Source organism: Copadichromis virginalis, linkage group LG1 (genome assembly GCF_057382275.1).
Source record: "Copadichromis virginalis isolate Kocher_CV1m ecotype Utaka linkage group LG1, C_Virginalis_male_GT1.1, whole genome shotgun sequence".
NCBI classification, from domain to species: Eukaryota; Metazoa; Chordata; class Actinopteri; order Cichliformes; family Cichlidae; genus Copadichromis; species Copadichromis virginalis.
Window position 1 is genome coordinate 21598693 of NC_140618.1, and position 19073 is coordinate 21617765.

The following is a 19073-nucleotide window of genomic DNA, read 5'->3' on the forward strand; positions in this document are numbered from 1 at the left end:
CTGTGCTTTAAGAACAAAGAAGAAAGTTCTGTTTTTACATTACACTGCTTATCCTCCTCTCGAGATCAGTCTGTTTTTTTTATTTTTAACCAACACACACACACAGCAATAATTGTTATATGTACACTATTTTGGTCAGGAGGCCTCTTGCTATGTTTTATTTGTGAACAAGGCTTGTGACCTTTCAGTCTTCAGTCTTCACGTAAAACATCACATGATAATAATGAGACACTTCTGTGACCTTTGGTGAACAATGAAAAGGGCAGACAGAAATGCAGTGAGAGAAAAACACGAGCTGGAAAGTGACGCAGGGAAGTTTGGAGTCTTTTAGTGCTGCAGGGGGCAGAGAGGGGATCTAAATTGTGTGCCTTGCTGAGGTTAACTGGCACGTTACACCTGGAAACATCTGCTGGCATTTTATAGTCTTGGTAACGTGCCTGTGTGTGTGTTAGCCATAGATTCTGTTTATGAGAACTCTGAAATTCAGAGCTGACAATTCCACAGACCTCACATCCACCTTAAGGAGTCTTTAAGGTTGGTGCATCTCGAGCATCGCTGGTGTAGTGGTATCATGCAAGATTCCCATTCTTGCGAGCTGGGTTCGATTCCCGGGCGATGCATTTTAAGGGTGGCGGTAGCTCACTTGGCAGAGTGAGTTGCGTACCAATTGGAAAATAAGGTCGATCAGTTCTCGACTCCTTCTCCTCATGCTGAAGTATCCTTGGGTAAGAAATCGAACTCTAAGCTTCCCCTGATGTGTCTGTATGTGCATTGACAAGAGTTTTGGAAAACTTAAGGTCGAGGTCACTGAGATTTGAACTGGTGTGAGCTTTTTAGTAGCACCTATGGTATTAATGTGAAAATCCTACATCACCTCGTTGAGGTAATGTGTTCACAAAGTGGGGTAACGGGTAAAAAGGCGCTTCACAAAAGGTGATGATAGATGTTTCTGAATGGGATGAAGCATAATTAGATGTGGTTTTATTGTCAAATCATCTGTTGTGCATAATAATCTTAGAGGTATAAATGTCCTGCCTTTGTTTTAGGCTGCTTGTCAGTATTGTGTTGCGTGACTTTTCTGCCAAATCCTTAAATTTTAGCACTAACTGAAGAGTGGTAGAGATTTTCACTGAGTTTTCACAGGGGACACCGGTGTTTGCGAGACAACTCACAGCATGTCTGAGCAGCTGGCACAGTGATAGGCTGTGTACACTGGAGAGAGGAAGAGGGACAGTTTTAACAGCTCACTTAGCTCTTGTAACATCATCAAGTTGGCTCCGCTGAGGAACAACGGGGCTGGAAAAGCAGATGAGCAAACACCAATCTCAACCTTTCTTTTCTGGAAAATTACTACATGTTTGTGCATTTATCTAATCTATCTGCTATGCTTCCCATCACAGATTAAATGTATGTAATGAAATATAAATACTCTAAATACTTTAGAGCACAGTGATGTGAGAATTATTTAGCCCTCTCTGGAATTAACAGAAAGAGTCTCACCTTCAGCTAACAAGAAATGACATTCATGTTTTTGACCACAAAAACAGCTGCCGTCATTCTATTCTAGAAAAAGAATAGGAAACAGTTAGTAAGCATTGAGCTATTTCTTCTACTTCTTCTTCTTCTTTTTGCTTTATAATGAGATATCATACTGTTAAAAATGCTCAAACATTCCTCAGAGATGTTGGTCCAGGCTGACATGACAGCATCATGCAGTTGCTGCTCATTTGTCAGCTGCACGTCCATGATGCAAATCTCTCGATGCACCACATCCCAAAGGTACTCTATTGGACTGAAGTATGGCAACTGTGGAGGCCACTTGAGCACGGTGTACCCACTGTTATATTCAAGAAACCAGCTTGATTTGAGTTAAGCTATGTGAGATGGTGTGTTATCCAGCTGGAAGCAGACTTTAATAGATGTATACACTATACATGGTCAGCAACAATACCCATGTATGATGTGCTGTTTAAAACTAGTTCTAAGATGGCCAAAGTGTGTCCTCACACTTTTTAAGACAGGACAGACGCATGCTTTCATGTTGCTTCTGACTCAACCGTCACAGCAGAAGTTTGACTCATTAGAACAGGCAACAATTTTCCAACAACCGTGCCACATTTAGAGTCACAGGCCTTGTGAAGCAGGGAAATACTGACTCCCTTTCTTTTACCATCGTATTCTCCCCAGCTGTTCTGCGGTGATTCTCCAACATTTTATTGGAGAGTGTGCTTCCATTGTCGTTATGTTGATATACTCATTAAACCAGTAATATTGTTATAGCATACAAAGATATATAATATATGACTCTCATGGGTTTTCCTTATTGTTTCTGTTGGCCCTAAACGAAATACACTATATCAGTTTAATGTGACTCAAGAAAACCTCCTTTACAGTCTGTTTCATATGGGTTTGGAATCAGCGATGTGCACATTTTACCACCACTCAGTGTTTATCTTACAGGCTGTAATAGAATGATGGTTTGCAGAAGGGTATAAAATTTCAATCTTCTTCTCTTCTGGCCTAAATTAATTAGCTTGTTTGCCCTCTCTGAGAAACCATGCACAGTAAATATAGTAATCTTTGTTCCATAATTTGACTAAGCTGGCATCATGCTGTGTTCACTGCCTCTCAGAGAGCTTTTTCATTTACTTTGCTTCACCCTCCACTTGTATTTATGCTACTGGCTAAGATTTGATTACTTTTAAAACAAACACTCATATTTTTCGACTTGTTTTTGTTCTAGATTATACTATAAAACAATGGTCACCGGGAGACAGTTTTCATCCAGTCACTTTGCCAAATGATTTACCGAGTTTCTCAGCAATTTTCACAATTTTTGCAGTTTGTGGACAATAAAGAAATCCATGCTTCTAAAAATTCATCGTTTTTGTAGTCTGATCAGTTGGTAGATGATATACTGCATTTGATCTTTGATGTGTCAAAGAGGAAGCTGCAGGTGTATCCTGAGGGAGCCTGTGAAGTGACCAAATGTCCTTCCTGTATGCCAAGAGTGCCCTGTGGCAGATCATTGAGGTCCAAGGGGAAAGCAGCACTGGGTCAGTGACCATACATGTAGTTGTTGGTGTTAGCTGTTACTGAAGCTGAGCTGGATGACTTACTTTCATGAACTAATGAGCCCCATTTCTTAAATCAGCCCATCAGTGTGAGGATCCATGTGGTATCATGTCAGCTATGGTCTGCATTCCAACACACTGATTTGGAGATTCCCTGCACAAAGTTCACTTATGTTTGTGGCCAGAAAGAGTAAATCTGAGCAGGAGCACAGGGATGAAGACACTTCTGACTCACACTGGATCTTAAAGCATTCCATTAACTGGGTAAATCAAATAACCTCTGTGTGCTTCCTTGCATGTTTATGTAAATTGTAAATGGATAAAGTAAACATACTGGGGATTTTATTTTACTGAATTATTTTGTAGGTTTGCAGCAGTTCAGTATATTACACATTTTAAACATCATAGAGGCAGTAAAAAAATAAAACAAAACTGTGAATGTGGACTTACTCAGTCACCTTAAGTGCTTGGGTTGCTGGTTACTGTGTAACTGCTTTATTCTTCCGTGGCACATTTATGGGCGTTCCAGTCTTCTTAGTGAGCAGCGAGCAGGACTGCTCAGCAGATATGCACAAGCTCAGAAAGAGTGCTGCCACTTCCAGGAGGTGTTTGGAGCAGAGAATTAGTTGGAGATATCCAAGCTTTTTACAAAGCTCATTTATCATGTGATGGTCCTTAAGCACTGTGTAGACTGTAGAGAATACAGTGGCTCCAAGTCCATGGCCAAAATGATCAATAATGCCTTAGATAAAAGGCAGAAGTCTGCCTAACGAAGGAAGTCAGTGGTTACTAATTACATGTTACCACACAAAACTGCTTATTGGATACTTCAAGCCTTTTGCACTCATCACCAGATATGTGGAACTAATCTGCTAAGCATTTCAGAATACCATCTTTATTCAAACATTTCAAATGACATTTTAAATGTAGTTGTTAAATTAGTTTGTTAAAATTCAGTAAAATTTACATTTTTAATTATTATTTCCAAACAGGAACAGTATGTGATAGAACTATGATTCCCTATCTTGATTTGTATTACAGCTGGATGTTAGGGGTATACACACTATTATTTTCTAACTTCTTGTAGCGATATCCTCTCAAATACATGATTTCTGTGGGTAGAAAATAGCTGCATTACATCAACATTCTTATATTTCTAAATGCAAGATAAAATGGGTGAACCTGGATCCAGCACAACTACAAATTATGAGTCTCACGAAGCCATTTGTGATTTCAGTGTAAAAGGAAATTAACACAAACAAACAACCTTCAAATAACATTTAAAAGAGTCAAATGAAAATCAACAGACACCAAAGGAAATGTCAAAAAATAAAACATGACTGTAGCTCTGAGTTTGGAGTAGATCTTTCTTTTTTTTCTGATGTGACAGGAACTCTGGCTCTATATATTAGTGTAGAAACCACATTGTGGTTGCAAGGCTGCACTAGTGTCAGGTTGTTGTGCTCGTGTTAACATCTGACTGAGTTAACAAGTCTCAGAGTTTAAGAAAAAGAAGTCTGTCTAAAGTTTGCTTTACTCACCACTTGTGTCTTTTAGGATCTTACTCTAAACAATAATTAATATAAATGTTTTCTTACTTATCTAAAATGATAAACATAATGTGAGATCATTTTCCCAAGGGGCCACACCAATACACCGAACTCAGTTCTGCTCAATTTTATTTCTTTATAAGCCTATTGGTGCGGCCCTCTATAACCAGTTCCAGTTCCAGGCATCCTGGGAAACATTAATTGCCCATCCCTGAATAATTATTCCAAAATGAATCTAAAACTCAAACTCACCAGACAAGCTCTCCATGTGTCCACTAGATGGAGACTAAGAACCAAGAAAAATTCAAGATGCCGCAAAGAAAAAACATGTCTCCTTATGCTTAAATATCCGGGTATGAATTGTTCTTTTGTTCTGTCAGGTTCATTATTAATAGGGTTCTCTTTAAGCATCAGGTAAAAAAAAAAAATACTACTACTAGCCCCTGAAGCATTCGCTATTGACTCAGTGGAGTTTTAACTCCCTTTCTGTCCCTCTTGGCTTCCCGTAGTCGTTCGCCAAAAAAAAAAAAAAGTTTTCGCGTGAAGCACAACCTGCTGAATGAAAAATGTCTCATTCCAACAGGTAAGAAACTTTTGGTGAATTTTACAGCCGCAACACTGTACACACTGTACAGCCGTGCGTGTATGAGTGGGGTCACCTTTATTTAACGCTGTCTTCTCAAGAGGAAACGTTTTTGCAACCTCACGTTTCGTTGCCATGACAACGTGTAACCGTGGGAGACGTTACCTTATTAAAAAAGTCACTTTTTTTTAAAGCTTTCTGCGCTGTTTTTATGCGAGGAGTAGCTGATTTTTTACATTACTAGATACCGAATGTCTCCCTGCCGTTTCTGGGATATCACAGTTATTATTATTATTATAATTATATAATATAATTATATATATAATTATATAATTATTGTAGATTTCAACTAGCTATCGTTATTATCTAACTAGCACATTTGGTTACAAGCGTCAAGTGTTAGGATTGAGGCTCTGTGTTAGATTAACTGGCAGTATAATGACAGAGGTTACACACCGAGCAGGACAATAATTTAACATTCATTTTAATGACCCGGTTATTCAATACTTTAGAGTAGTCGATGTTGAATGCGTGTTTCATGCGGTTATAGTGACTATGTTTCTTGGCTCTTAACATTGTCCTCTTATTTTAAACCACCCGGCATTCCCTTTTAACTGCAGCCATTTTGACATGAAATAGTATTGTGTGCCAAAAAGTGATTACAGACGTTTCTGTGTGTTTTTTTTAAATGTCTAATGTCTGCTTATATTGGTAATTAGTAGTAGTAAACAGCATTTATGAATGGGTTCCATATAAAATAACGAAATGCCATGTTTTGTAAGTATCAAGGGCTGCTTAAAATATCTTTATAGAACTTTTATGTTATATTTGTTGAAATTTCTGCTGCCCTTTTGGTCAGATCTCTCTTTAAAAAAGACTTCTTTTTTTAGCTGGATATATAAAGTCACTTCGCAGTTTCTACTCGGCATTATCCATGTAAATGACCTGCTGAATTCTAATCGGTCAAACAACAATTTAAATGCTAGCACTTTTTTAGCAGGTGACATGAAACATAGATGCTACTAATAAGAAAAGCTTTAAATGATGTGATTAATAACACTTGTGTACTATTGTTGTCATATTGACTTATGTGAAACAGTCTGTGTAAAAGGGAGTAGTTTTAAGTGTCCTAAAACTTTATTTGGCCATAAAGAGGCCCACTGCTTCTTTTTTTTTTAAAAAACAGATGAATACTGTAGAAGCTGTTATGACATTAGTATTTGACAGGTGGGGCCATTTGTGTATTCCAATATGAATGTGACTTTTCTCCGGCTTCTCATCGATGTAAATTTGAGGTGTTCTTGTTTCTGCACTGGCCTACATTTTCCTACACGTCTGCCACCCTAGCTTCCCAAGGCTGAACCCAGCAAGGGCAGAGATTAGCTTTAACCAGGATTAAACCAATGAGAAAATTTGAATTTGTTGGCCCTTATCTCCTAGCAACATGTGGAGAGCCCTGAGCAAATGGCAGAATTTGATCTTTTGCTTCCTTTTGGCAAAGCGTGTTTTCTTGCCAATAGACACTTATCAAACATGACCATTGAACACAGCAGGATTTTTTTTTGAGGGGGGGGGGGGCGGCTTTAAAATGATTTGTTTATAGGAAAGCTGCATGCATTTCTTGTTTGCAGTGAGGGAGCAGCAACTTAGTTGCACCTCCATTTTATTTGTCAGTCTTGTTGTCCATCAGCTGCCAGGTACAGTGTAATTTTACTGCTCTTTAGTTAGTCTGGTGTGTGCTTTAATGGCTTAATGTTGTTGGTGTAGTGCATTTAGACCAGAAGCTTTGATTATCTCTGCATAATATTAGGATTCACTCCATAACTTAGTAGATGGGATATTCGCATTCTAAACATGCAATTTCTTGCCTCATCAGGTAATGTAATTCCACGCTTCATTAGGACTGTGAAGTTTATCATTTGTCATCAAAGCCAAGCTGTCAATAAATGATTAAGTTTCACATGAGTAAAATGTAATATTGGGGCCCGAGCAAAACGGATGGCAGTGTACATTTTAATTGCAGTTAGGAAGATTTTGTTTTTGTTTGATTTTCAGGCGATATTTAAGCAGCTGCTCGTTACAGCTAGAGGCAGTCCCGCAGAGCTTGAGTCCAACTTATTCCTACAGTTTATGCAATTAAAGAAACATGAACTTCTAAAGGCCTCAAACAATAATTGAAATGTGTAACATGTTATTGGTCTGGGCAAACAGAGAGGGCTAAGTGTTTTTCTGTGTGCTTACCAACATTTTTCACTTACATGCAATCTCATCAACCTTTAGTATGCTACAGCTAATCTATACCAACTATTTCTAGTATTGGCTGACTACAGTTAATAGATAACTAAATCTGTTGTTTAGTCTATAAGATCACAAAAATCATTATGTATATCATTTCCCACAGCAAGGGGCTATTCTTGCTTTTTATGTTCAGCAGAGTCCTTGCTTCATATGATTGACACTGATGGGTTAGAAAAACTACATGTACATGATCATGAATAAATGAAAGAAGAGCTGTTTTAAGTAGAGAAAAGTAGGAAAAGGTTTTAAATGAACCCTTATGTGTCTTTTCTCTTTGCTTGTTATAGCATGCTTATATTTGGAAAACATTTGTATATTTAGTTAGTTATGTAAATAAGCTGAAATTGCTGTCTGACAGAATGATGGAGAGGTGGGACAAGTAGGGGCTTGACCTGGGGCTCTAATTACTACCTCCTGAACCTGGAGATGAGACCAAATTCAATATAAAAGGGTGTACTGATGTTTGCTCACCCGTCAGTGTGTCTGTGGTTGAAAACAGACTTGTTATTTGTGCCATCACTGCAATTCCTTCCTCACTGGCTCTAGTTAATAATTATGTGTATTTTCTTGGGTCAGTGCTATAGAGATTGGAAAGAAGATCCATACATAGATTTTGGTGGTACTCCAGCACTTTCTTAATCAAGTCAAGAAAAGGAAAATAAGGAGTCTAGCCTTCAGGGAGGTTTCAAAATTTCGCATTTTGTAAGTACTGATGTAGGGGTAGCTGGAAGGAAGACGTAGCCTTAATGGAAAACATTTTAGGTACACAGGTGGCACAGGGGCACACTTCTTCCCCACCACTGCAGAGTGGTTCAAATCCCAATTGTATTTCCAGCAATTTGGTCATGCAACAAACACAAGTGGCCATGCTTTGCAAGCCACTAAATGACCATGTCTTTGCCACTCCATTAGCAATTCTTCAGTGTTGTCAGTGGCTGTTTCACTAAAGAGCACAACCTCTCAGTGAATTTCCTCAATGGAGGCAATTTGTAGCTTTTGTCAGATGCATTTATGTTTTACATTTAAAAAAAATCTTGATGGGAGAGGTGGCGGTACAGTGCTTGTCTTTACTTTAATTCTCTTCGGTTCTTTTCTTTGCTCCTTTAAGGCCCTTAGTTTGGGTTTGTATTGTTGAATTGTTTTTGACTTTAAGTTTAAAAAAACAAACAGATTTAAGTAAGTCATGCATTTCAATTGAATTGTTAGAATCACAGGTATAGATATTCTAGATAGGCACACAAGGCTTAAAGCAATTCAAGACCTGTGTCTGTGACCCTTTTAAGGTCAGACCTCTCACCCTAACCTGAACATGAACTTGATATCCTATTTCCTTTGCATCAGAGATCTGGGGCCAAGGACCAGTCACCTCTGTCTGGGAGATACCTGAGGAGCTGAGACCCTCCTCCAGTCTCCTCAAGTCCTCAGTGATACACTCATCACATGCTGCTGTCTCCACAAATGAGCTATGATTGAGGTGACTGGAATTTCCAGAGGCTGTCACAATCATTTTGATTGGAAAATAGACAGGAGAAAATGGGAGAGACAGGCCTGTTATGAGAGCCCTGTCAGGGCTAAAATAATGCATCAGAGTGAAGAGGTTAAAGACACCACTTCCTTGTTAATAATTAATTGCTGTGCGTGTGGTGGATCCACTTCATCGCTCCCAGTCATCACTTGATAATTGCTTTACATTTAATTTGGCTTTAGAGACTGTTTTTCAAGCTGGGTAAATTGTGCTTAAAGTGAATATGGGCTCAGACAGAGACAAGAGTTTTGGTCATAAACCATAAACCAGAAAAAAAGGCGACAACTTAGACTGGGAGAAGTAAAGTTTTAGTAATTCTGTACACTATTTGAACACCAGACTTTTGGAATTAAAGTCATTAGGAAACTTTTAAAAATGTCTACAGCATTAGTAGCTGAAGCTTAAAAAATAAACGTAATCGTTGACACTTGCTTGAAACTAGCAGTGATAATTTCTTGCGTTGGAGAATATTTATGTGTCTCTCAGCATTTCCTTATTTTTAAGCCTTCTTACCACGACACATGTAATGCCTTAGGGTTTAGAAACATGGTTGCCAAGGATTGATTGGGCTGTAATGATTAGGAATGATGGCAAACTGGATCATGAAGGAAAGCTATTACTTTTCTTGACTGACTAGAAGATGAAAAATAATCTTGTTATGATGTTGGGATTTTAAGATAAAACAATATAAAAATCACTTTGCTTTTTTTATTTGTTTTAGAAAAACCTGCTGTAATACCAATATTTGACAAATTTGACAGATTTTAGTATTTTAAAAAAATTGATTAGCCAAAGGATTACAGCTGCTCGTCAGTTAAGAATGAATTTTTTTTATACGCATGCCAATTCAAGAAAGATTATGACTGCCTTCTCCTTCCTTCTGTAGATGACAAAAGGAGATGTTAGTGGACTAGATATGAACCTGAAGTCTGTGCGGACCAGTAGATGCACGTCGGAGAGGAATGTGCTAGATATGCGGCTGAAAAATGATGGCGACATCAGGGTATGTTGATCCTGTAACACGATCCCACTGACAAAGTAAAACCTAGTCTTTGATGACGTCTGTTTTACACACTATGTGCAGCATTAGAAAACCAAACTCCACTTTGCTGCTGTATAGCCTCCTTCATTGGTTAATTTCACTGCTCACTTTTCTAAATCCAAAGCAGCCAGTGCTCAGTCTTGCGTGCACACAGATAACAATCAAGTTAATTAGACCTGAGATTGAGCGAACTGCAGCAGCAACTTAATCATTTGTAACTTGATTAAAAATACTATATTCTGCGGCTCCAGAGACTGGTGTGTTTTTTTTCCTTCAGAGGGCTTCACAACTTTGCAATTCAGGTCTTAAGTTAGGACATAATGTTTTTGAAAAACAACAGTGAAATGATCCTGAGGTCTTCAACACCTGCTCGGGGGAAATCCTCTGCTGTATATGACTGACGGTGAACAGATGGATATTACAAATGTATTAATGTTTTCTAGTATTTTTGTGCCCATAGGAAATTTATAAATTTGAAAATAAATTGGGTCAAGGTGCCTTTGGAGTTGTTTATGAAGCCACCCACATAGAGACACAGACAAAATGGGCCATTAAGACGTTTTGCAGACCACCGGTGAGTGTGTTTGGCATCCCTCGAGGAAGCCTGTTTTTTAATGTGTTTAAAAAGTTGCACTAATAAGGGAAGTTTATATTTGGAGGGTAACAAATCCAGCTGTGATTTGACTTTCTGTTGCATTAGGCAGGAAGTTCGAAAGTAGAAATGGTGGATAACGAAATAAACCTTCTCAAACAAATGAATCATGCGCACATAATACATCTTGAGGCAGTCTACCGCTCGACCACGGTAAGCGTTGCTATCCTTTAAATCACAAACTCAAAATTAGCATAATTAAGTGAGTGGGTGAATGTAATGCATGTAACATATCACTGTGTCTATTGCTGCATGCCGCTCTGCATAAATATTACTGATGAACACACAAATTGACTGTATAGTAAGATGCATTTATCTTCTCGTTTCTAGATGATTTATTTGGTTACTGAGCTGTGCAAAGGGGGTGATCTGAGGGAGCTGTTGCAGCGGAAAAAGTTCTTCACAGAGGACGAGACGAGGGATATAATCTGTAGTTTAGCTGATGCTGTTGTGCACCTTCATAAAAGAGGTAACGTCATTTTCTAGATTGATCTAATCTATGCTAATTATACTGTCAAAAATGTAGTTCAGCCTGTGTTTTGAATGAATTGTGCTTCAGTTAATTTATACTGGTGCTATAATGCCATTATTGTATTCAAATTGTTTTTGCCCTCAATGATGTGATATTCCTTGCCATTAGGGCTTTCAGTCACTGTAGCAAGGTGTCTTATTTTGATAAAATGGCAGTAATGCCCAGCTGCCAGGAAATAAACATTTTAATTAAACCATTTATTTGGAAATGCTGTTTCCCCTTTGGTAAAATCTGAGGTTAGAGGTAATTTAGGACAGTTCTTGGTAATGAGGCATCATTTCATGTGGCTAATGACTAATGTAGAACAAACTAGGGAACAATACTAATTAACAGGAGTTTTTCACATGGAAAGTCCTTTTGTGGTGGTGTTCTTCGGCTTCATTTTTATTAATGATAGTAATGAGAATGAGCTCTCCAGAAACCTTTCTTTGTCAAATGACAAGTTGCATAACTTGGCTTAAATTTGTAGATCACATTTTTTCTGACGCCCCTTAATGTACCATCGGCACATTAAGGGGCGTCCACACAGGAAGTGATTCGCTTGTCGCTAGCGGACATACCAGGCTCTGATTGTCTAGGAAACACTCTAGTGCAGGGGTGGGCAATTATTGCTCCCCATGGGCCACATGAGAAACTGGGACTGTTGGGGTGGGCCACGCCAATAAGCTTCTGAAGATATAAAGTTAATATTGAGCAGAGTTTAGTTCATCTAACGGAGAGATTTCGCAGGTCTTTCCTCCCCACTGCTGTCAGACTCCATAATAAAGACTTTAACTGATCAAGCACACACATCCATACATATGCAATAATACTAAGTGCAATAATCCTTTCTGTCATCGTTGTATTTTTACTCAGTTGTATATAGTATTTGTATTTGTATTCTATTTTTATCTTATTGTATATTTATTTTATTTTATTCTACTGTATATAGTATATTATTTTATTCTATTCTGTACAGTTGTGTACTGTATTTATTCTTATTGTATTCTAATTTTTGCCTCATAACTTTTGCACTGTCCACTTCCTGCTGTGACAAAACAAATTTCCCACGTGTGGGACTAATAAAGGTTATCTTATCTTATCTTATCTTATCTTATTGGTGCGACTGTCCAAAACTGTCCCAGTTTCTCATGTTGCCCCTTGGAAAAAGTAATTGCCCACTGCCTGCCTCGAATGAATTACCCCTCATATGTCAGTCAGTGGTATGCTTCTGTCTTATTGGTAGTCTCCTCAATCACTCGCTTTGAAGCTGAGAAAATTTTAACAAATAAGCTGCCCACTTCACCTCAGCAGTGGTCTCTGGTTCCCGCATCACTGGTAGTTGCTTGCTGTGTGGATCTGTGAACTGTATTGTTCCTTATTGTTCTTATTCCTTAATGGAATTAAATGCACCAAACCTTATATTGTGTAGTTTATAGTTCGAAATTAATTTCTTTGCACTAGTATTTCATTAAGTAACTAGAAAAAAAGCAGAACTAAGTAGTGTATTTAACAACTGGTACTTCTGTTTTAGTGTGTGTATAATTGTTACGTAACTGAAAAAAGAAATTGAGAGTTCAGGTGACAGAAAGCACTTTAAAGAAAAATAATTACCATACCAAAAAAATGTTAAATAGACAAAAGAAAAAAAAACATTTTCAGGTGTTTGTTTTGGGCACATCATTTGTTCTAACTTACCTTTCACACACCATCAGCACTGTTGCATTGTATAATTGGTTGCTTCAAATAGTGCACTGAATAGGACTGCCCAGGGCAAATTGTATTTTTCCTCCTGCCTTCCCTCTCTGTGCTAAGTTAACAAGGCCCTTCAGCCTGGTCTGCTGTAAGCAGGAAAAACATAACTGTGTTAGCATGTATGGAACATGTAATTTATTCTAGTGACTGACCATAAAGTTATACCTTGATGAAAGGCTACATATGTATTTTTCTCTTGTTCGCTTCTTCAATTCTTGGCTTATAATTCAACACAAGAAGTCAAAATATTAACATAAAGGTTTTGTCATGTTCCACTGGCCCAACCCATGAATCTGCTTAGTTAAGTTAGTATTTATAACTCCCTTTGGGGACATTTGCCCCCTGCTTTACTAGCATTAACTACTTAGAAAATGCAGGTAACCTCCAAAATGCAGCCACATTTTTGTTTTTGCCTTTTGCACAGGTAATATTACAATAATTATGTTGGGATTGATGTTTTATCTATGACTCATGAAAAGTTAAATAGTTATCACTGGTCTCATCATTAAGCAACCACTGGTCTACTTCTAATTTAAAAAAAAAAATTGATTGAGATATTTATTGCAGCACCTAATCCTGTAAATATATATAAAAATATTTGAAGCTTTTATGTCCGTGTAAAATTTCCTGTTTCTTCACATCCTACAGATATTGTACACAGGGACTTGAAACTTGAGAACATTCTTGTGAAAAATTCTCCTGATAAGGATGGTGACAAAATCGATGTCAAGGTAAAATGTTGAACCAAACTGAGAGCTTTCCATAAATGCATCTTATCCATTCTCTGCCACACTGAGAAAAAGCCTCAAATAGGCGCCTTCTCCTCGCCCACTGTCTCCTCTATAGTTAGTAAAGGCTTTAAATACTATCTCATTATGATAGTCTCCCTCTGGTCTTCCTTTATAGTCCACCTTTACAAATGGAGTCTAAACTGCGTCTTTAAACAGATGACATGCTGAGCACAGCATGTTGCTTGTATTGATGGCGAGCCAGACAAAGCAGATACCTGGTGTATGAGTTAAAACAAGGCCAGGATTGTCTTTGTCTTTGGCTGCACATACACTAACACACTTATAGTACATGTTGTTAGAAAGTTTTGTCATAGCAGAGCATAAATTGTTTTTCAGAGTAGTTTCTTTTTTTAAAACTTTGCAAGTATTGCGATTTTTTTTTCCCCTAGAAAAATTCTGTATAGTGTCGGCTTGTATTGATGTTACTTGCCTAGCTCCTTACTGAAGCACCTTTAACAAAGAATCTAATATGGATTTTGTCAGCATGACTGAATCATGTTTATTTGTGACACCTTTTTCCTAAGTGCTGTTCTCCACCTAGGTGGCAGACTTTGGATTATCGGTGAAGACAGGTGGTGTCGGGATCGAAAACATAATGACACACGCCTGTGGGACCCTTATCTATATGGGTAAGATATTTGGATCTTCTGCAGCATGCTAGTTGACCAACACGATGACAGTGCGGATGAACAGAGTAGCAGAGATCACTCCTGTTTTTGATTCTACCACTGAGGGCGCCAAAGTATTTTTATGACATTTTTAAGTTTAAATACAGACTGCAAAATTCATAAATGGACTGTAAAATGCTGTTTTTGTTTTTATATAAAAAGTATATTGTTAAATGTTATGACTAAATATGCTATTATATACTTATATCTACAATGTAGTGTAAAAGCTATTAGTCCTTGTGAAAAAACCAGTAAAGTGGTCATGCTTTCAAAAGTAATATTTATCTTTTAACTTAACGGGATACAAACTGTGGTGTCCCTATGCCTTTAAAAAGTACCGATTCTTCTACAGGCAGATTTTCACTTTAACTGTTTGTAAAAGTTGGAATAAAGTTATTGCCAGTCTTTCAGTGAATTTATGCTTCCTCAGCTGCCACTTTCTCTTTGGTAATCCTTGACTTACTCTGTGATACTAAGATCAGCGTTTTCTGGGATTGTGTCCCTTCATTCCTTTTATTATCAAAGATATTAGGAGAATTTTTATCTTTAGAACTTTGGTTGTACGTTTGAGGTACTCAGTCTGGGACAAATTAAATTTATTCTTGATGATGTTTAATGCCAGGACTTCTCAGGTCCTTGTTAACACTCAGACGACTAAACCGCCTCCTCTTGGAGCCAAATATTTCAGGTTATGACTTGTCCCAAAGCACCTGCTCTTCCATTTCTGTACCCCACATCTCGTGTTTTTCTGCATACGTGAGTTAACTTGGCTTTGTCTTTACATCAGAGGATTGGCTATTTGGCTGGAAGTCTTCCATGACGGCAATGCTGGAAAATCCTCAGATTGTAATGTTAACTTAATGCATCAATTGTTTGCTGCACTCTATTTCCTTGGCTTGCCTCTTTGTTTTGAACCGTAACCGTTTCTGTGTGGTTCTACAGATGATCTTGGACTACACGTCCAGAAAAACCTGTTTGCCACAAAATGTTGGCCTGTGAGAGACCAAGCATTGCAGGCTGACCACCTTCTGTCTTCCTGCTGAGGCTCATTTTGTTTCACGGTTAAAGATTTTTAGCTCGAACTGTCACTGTTTCAGAATCCTTACCTTTTTATTATGTCAGGGTATCAGCCACTTTAATCCTTCCTACACAGCTGTTTCTGTTACAGTTAATGGTTTTGGTTTAGCCACGTTAATGATTTGATTCATTAGCACCTGTTTGGTATAATTGTTCAATTATGTGCTGGGCTATATGCCTGCAAATTCCTTCTGTCATTTTGTTACTTTCTCAGCATATAAATATGTCTCTGGAGTGTTTCATGGTTGCACAAAGGATGTTTTGTAGATCCAGCATATAATTTAAAATACATTACAAAAGATATAAATCATTATATATTAAAAATATATAATAATATATTCAAAAGATGAGCCTCCTCCACCTTTATGTATTCATCTCTAACTTTTATGGCTCATTACTACCTCTAACTGTGGTTTTGCACTTTCACCTTGTGTGTCACTCAGCTTGCATGTGTATGTGTCCTTGAAAATATGGTGACAAAACATAACACACACATTATTATAGTGTTAACTTATTGAAATGGGGCTCAGCAGCGCTGCTGGTGCTAAAAAACATCATTTAACAAAGTGGTTTTCCACCACAAATTTCTGTAGCTCATGCAGACCAAGTCATACATTTGTGCATTTGTGTTGTTGCCAGCCCCTGAAATGATGAGCGGTCGAGGTTATACCCAGTGGTGCGACGTGTGGAGCATAGGAGTCATTATGTATATGTTGTAAGTAGGCGCACACGTACTATTTTTATACATGTACACGATTCATGAGTGCACATGTCTGAGGTATGTGTCCCTGTAGACTGTGTGGAGAACCTCCATTTGTCTCCAAAACAAGGAAAAACCTACTTAAGAAGATAATGAACACTGGAGTCAAATTTTCTCAACCCATCTGGGCCTCAGTCAGTGATGCAGGTAACACTTCATGATCTTAATCACATTCTTATGGTAATATAAAGTAGCAGCGCAAATGCTTCATATGTGCAGTTTTACTGGGCAGGTTGGTATTACGAACACTCACTGATCGTCTTGAGTCTGTCTCAACAGCTAAAAATCTTTTGACTTGCCTACTGAAGGTGGACCCCGCATACCGAATGTCTGCTAATCAGCTACTAGAGAACCCCTGGATTACAGTAAGGCACTTTCAGCATTCATGAACTTCAGATAAGTCGCATGAAGAGCTCTTATAGTGCGCTTTGTCAAACAGGGTGACTCTACTATGCCTGTTGTACCACCCAATGTGCTGGAGATGATGCGTCAGTACCTGGAGCAGGAAGAAAGTAATAATGAAGATTAAATTAAATCTTCCAAGTCATCACTTGATCATTTTGATTTTGATTTGATCACTTTATTAGTACTGTTGCTATCATTTGATAAGCTGTAGTTTAATATGCTGATTACTATATTTGAGTTCTCCTGATATATAATTGAGCAGACATGCAGGTCACAGTATAAATGGATCTGGAAAAGTTGCCAAATAAGGCCAAGGCAGTGATATTGACTTAGTAATGTAATATTTAAATGTGAGGCATTTGTTTTCATTTAGCATAGACTATAAAGAAACAGATGACAGTGATAAACCAAAGGCATGTGAATCTACCTAATGTAGATGTTGCTAAAAAAACTTCCAAAACAGGAAATAAGACTTCAGAAGTTTCACCCTTCATCACTTCTGAGGCAAACCTGGACTCAGTCCCGGTCCACCCGGCATTTTCAGCAGAAACTAACAGCAACTGCATGAGACACAGCAGCTCTGACATATCTTCCACATCCACTAAACTGGTAATGTGTTTCTCTTTAGCACAGCTCTCTCAACATTTTCACATTACTTGCCTATGTATGTGTTTTAGGACCCCAAATGTGTGTTTCTTAAGGTCTCTTATTATCTACTTAAGTGCTATATGTGATTAATGTAGGTTTTGTATCACTCACTATTAAACACCCCACTTTCCCCTTTTGGCAATTATTGGGTTTTATCTTGAGTCATCGCTGTAGGTTTATGATCAGCACAACAGAGTTACAGAGTTGTTAGATTTCATCTGTATTATATCATAATGGCTGGAGTGATGTGTTTGTCACATGCTTGCTTTACTCTGAATTCCCACCCAAAAAAATTTCCCTGGTTCCTTAAAAGTTTTCTTTTAAATATAAAAACATTTTAGAAGCACTCATACACAGTTTTAAAAGTTACTGTAATGTCGTCAGTGTCTTGATTTCTTTTTATTCCTGTTAGCAATTAATACTGCTAATAATTCACATAAATTGAGTCTCAGTGTGTTTGTGTGTGTGTGTGTGTTTGTGTGTGTGTGTGTGTGTGTGTGTGTGTGTGTGTGTGTGTGTGTGTGTGTGTGTCTCAAAGGTTTAAAATGAAACAAGACAAACCTGAATTTTCCTTTAAACTACCTCTTTATAGGCCATTATGTGTGGTCATGAAGTCCATGTTTCGTGTTTTCCCTGTGGTTATCATAGGACGGTGGAATAAAGACTAAAGAAAGCAGTGGCAGTCTTCAGCAGGACAAACAAATAAACAGCTCTGACACACCAGCACAGCCAGCAACCACACAGGTCTGTTGAATCTCCTACATCCTATGTTTTTTGGTTAATTTAAAGTTTTCTTTAGTGTGTATTTTCAGCAGCATACATGTCTAATCTAAAATGTCAGTTTACAAATGTCTACTGATTTAACGTTTGGATTAAAAAAAAAGAAGGTTTTTTTATAGCTAAATTTCTGTATATTGGCTTTCATGTTTAACTACCACTAGATGGTGCCAGATTCACCTCTTAAAGATGTTAGAAGATGTTAATAAAGGTGTAGCCATGCAGCTGTTTTTTTTATATGGGTGTCATAGTTAATTATGTTATGTAAGATTAATATGAGTCTTATGCCTGCAGTCTCATGCTCTTGTTAAACTCTCCACACAGCCGAGTGCAAAGCAGCGTAGGCCTACAGACAAGAAGGACCTCAGTTCAGGACAGAAACAATCCCCCAAACCCAAGTAAGGCAGACGACCAGAGACTTTCTACCCCCAGTAAAGTACAACTGGTCCCTGCAAACCACCAGCTAGCTCCAAGACTGAAAACCATTTAGAATAAAACTAAAAAATGAGCCATATCCCATTATAAAACATGAAGAGAGAGAAAAACAAAAACAAACCTGGCCTTTTGTGGCTGTGTTGGACATACATTTATTGTTTTGTTTTTCATTCTGTTATTTAATTGAGATCTCTTATTTAACAGTAATGTGAATGTAAATACTAGGAATGGTGCAGCCTTTTTGTGATGGCCGGACACTAAGCAGCAAACACAGTGTCACATAACTGTGAAAATAGTACAAAGAGGCCGAAAACCACTGCAGCTGATTCAGCTTCAGTTTCAGCTTCAGGACTGCCGTGTGCCAAAAGAAAGAGACTCCGTCTGAGATAATCTCCCACATGGGGAGAAACTCCTGGAGAAATTATTTGTATTAAATAGCCAATTGTTTTAGAACATCAAACAGCTAACATAAAGACTCATGCATTTCTATAGTTGCTGCCAAATGTGAAGCCTGAATGAGTC

General features: G+C 37.9%; 1 protein-coding gene and 1 non-coding gene across 2 annotated transcripts; both read left to right on the top strand.

Moving 5' to 3' along the window:
* The first annotated feature begins 549 nt into the window (after nucleotides 1–549).
* trnag-ccc (transfer RNA glycine (anticodon CCC)) lies at nucleotides 550–620 on the top strand. Its single transcript has one exon. It is a non-coding gene; the product is annotated as a tRNA-Gly (tRNA).
* Nucleotides 621–5127: 4507 nt separating this feature from the next.
* On the top strand, nucleotides 5128–18630 carry stk33 (serine/threonine kinase 33). The gene is made up of 14 exons (XM_085454548.1): nucleotides 5128–5207; nucleotides 9917–10033; nucleotides 10533–10646; nucleotides 10773–10877; nucleotides 11055–11193; nucleotides 13639–13721; nucleotides 14323–14410; nucleotides 16166–16241; nucleotides 16321–16433; nucleotides 16566–16651; nucleotides 16726–16798; nucleotides 17155–17300; nucleotides 17988–18083; nucleotides 18441–18630. The coding sequence occupies exons 1-14, from the start codon at nucleotides 5184–5186 to the stop codon at nucleotides 18516–18518; spliced, it is 1338 nt and encodes a 445-aa protein (XP_085310674.1). The 5' UTR covers nucleotides 5128–5183; the 3' UTR covers nucleotides 18519–18630.
* The last annotated feature ends 443 nt before the right edge of the window (nucleotides 18631–19073 follow it).

What these genes read in the sequence shown, in the direction of transcription:
- stk33 (XM_085454548.1), top strand. Translation starts at nt 5,184, where the DNA reads ATGAAAAATGTCTCATTCCAACAG. An exon ending in GGAGTCATTATGTATATGTT is followed by an intron (nt 16,242 to 16,320) that starts GTAAGTAGGCGC and finishes GTGTCCCTGTAG; the next exon opens with ACTGTGTGGAGAACCTCCAT. An exon ending in GGCCTCAGTCAGTGATGCAG is followed by an intron (nt 16,434 to 16,565) that starts GTAACACTTCAT and finishes CTGTCTCAACAG; the next exon opens with CTAAAAATCTTTTGACTTGC.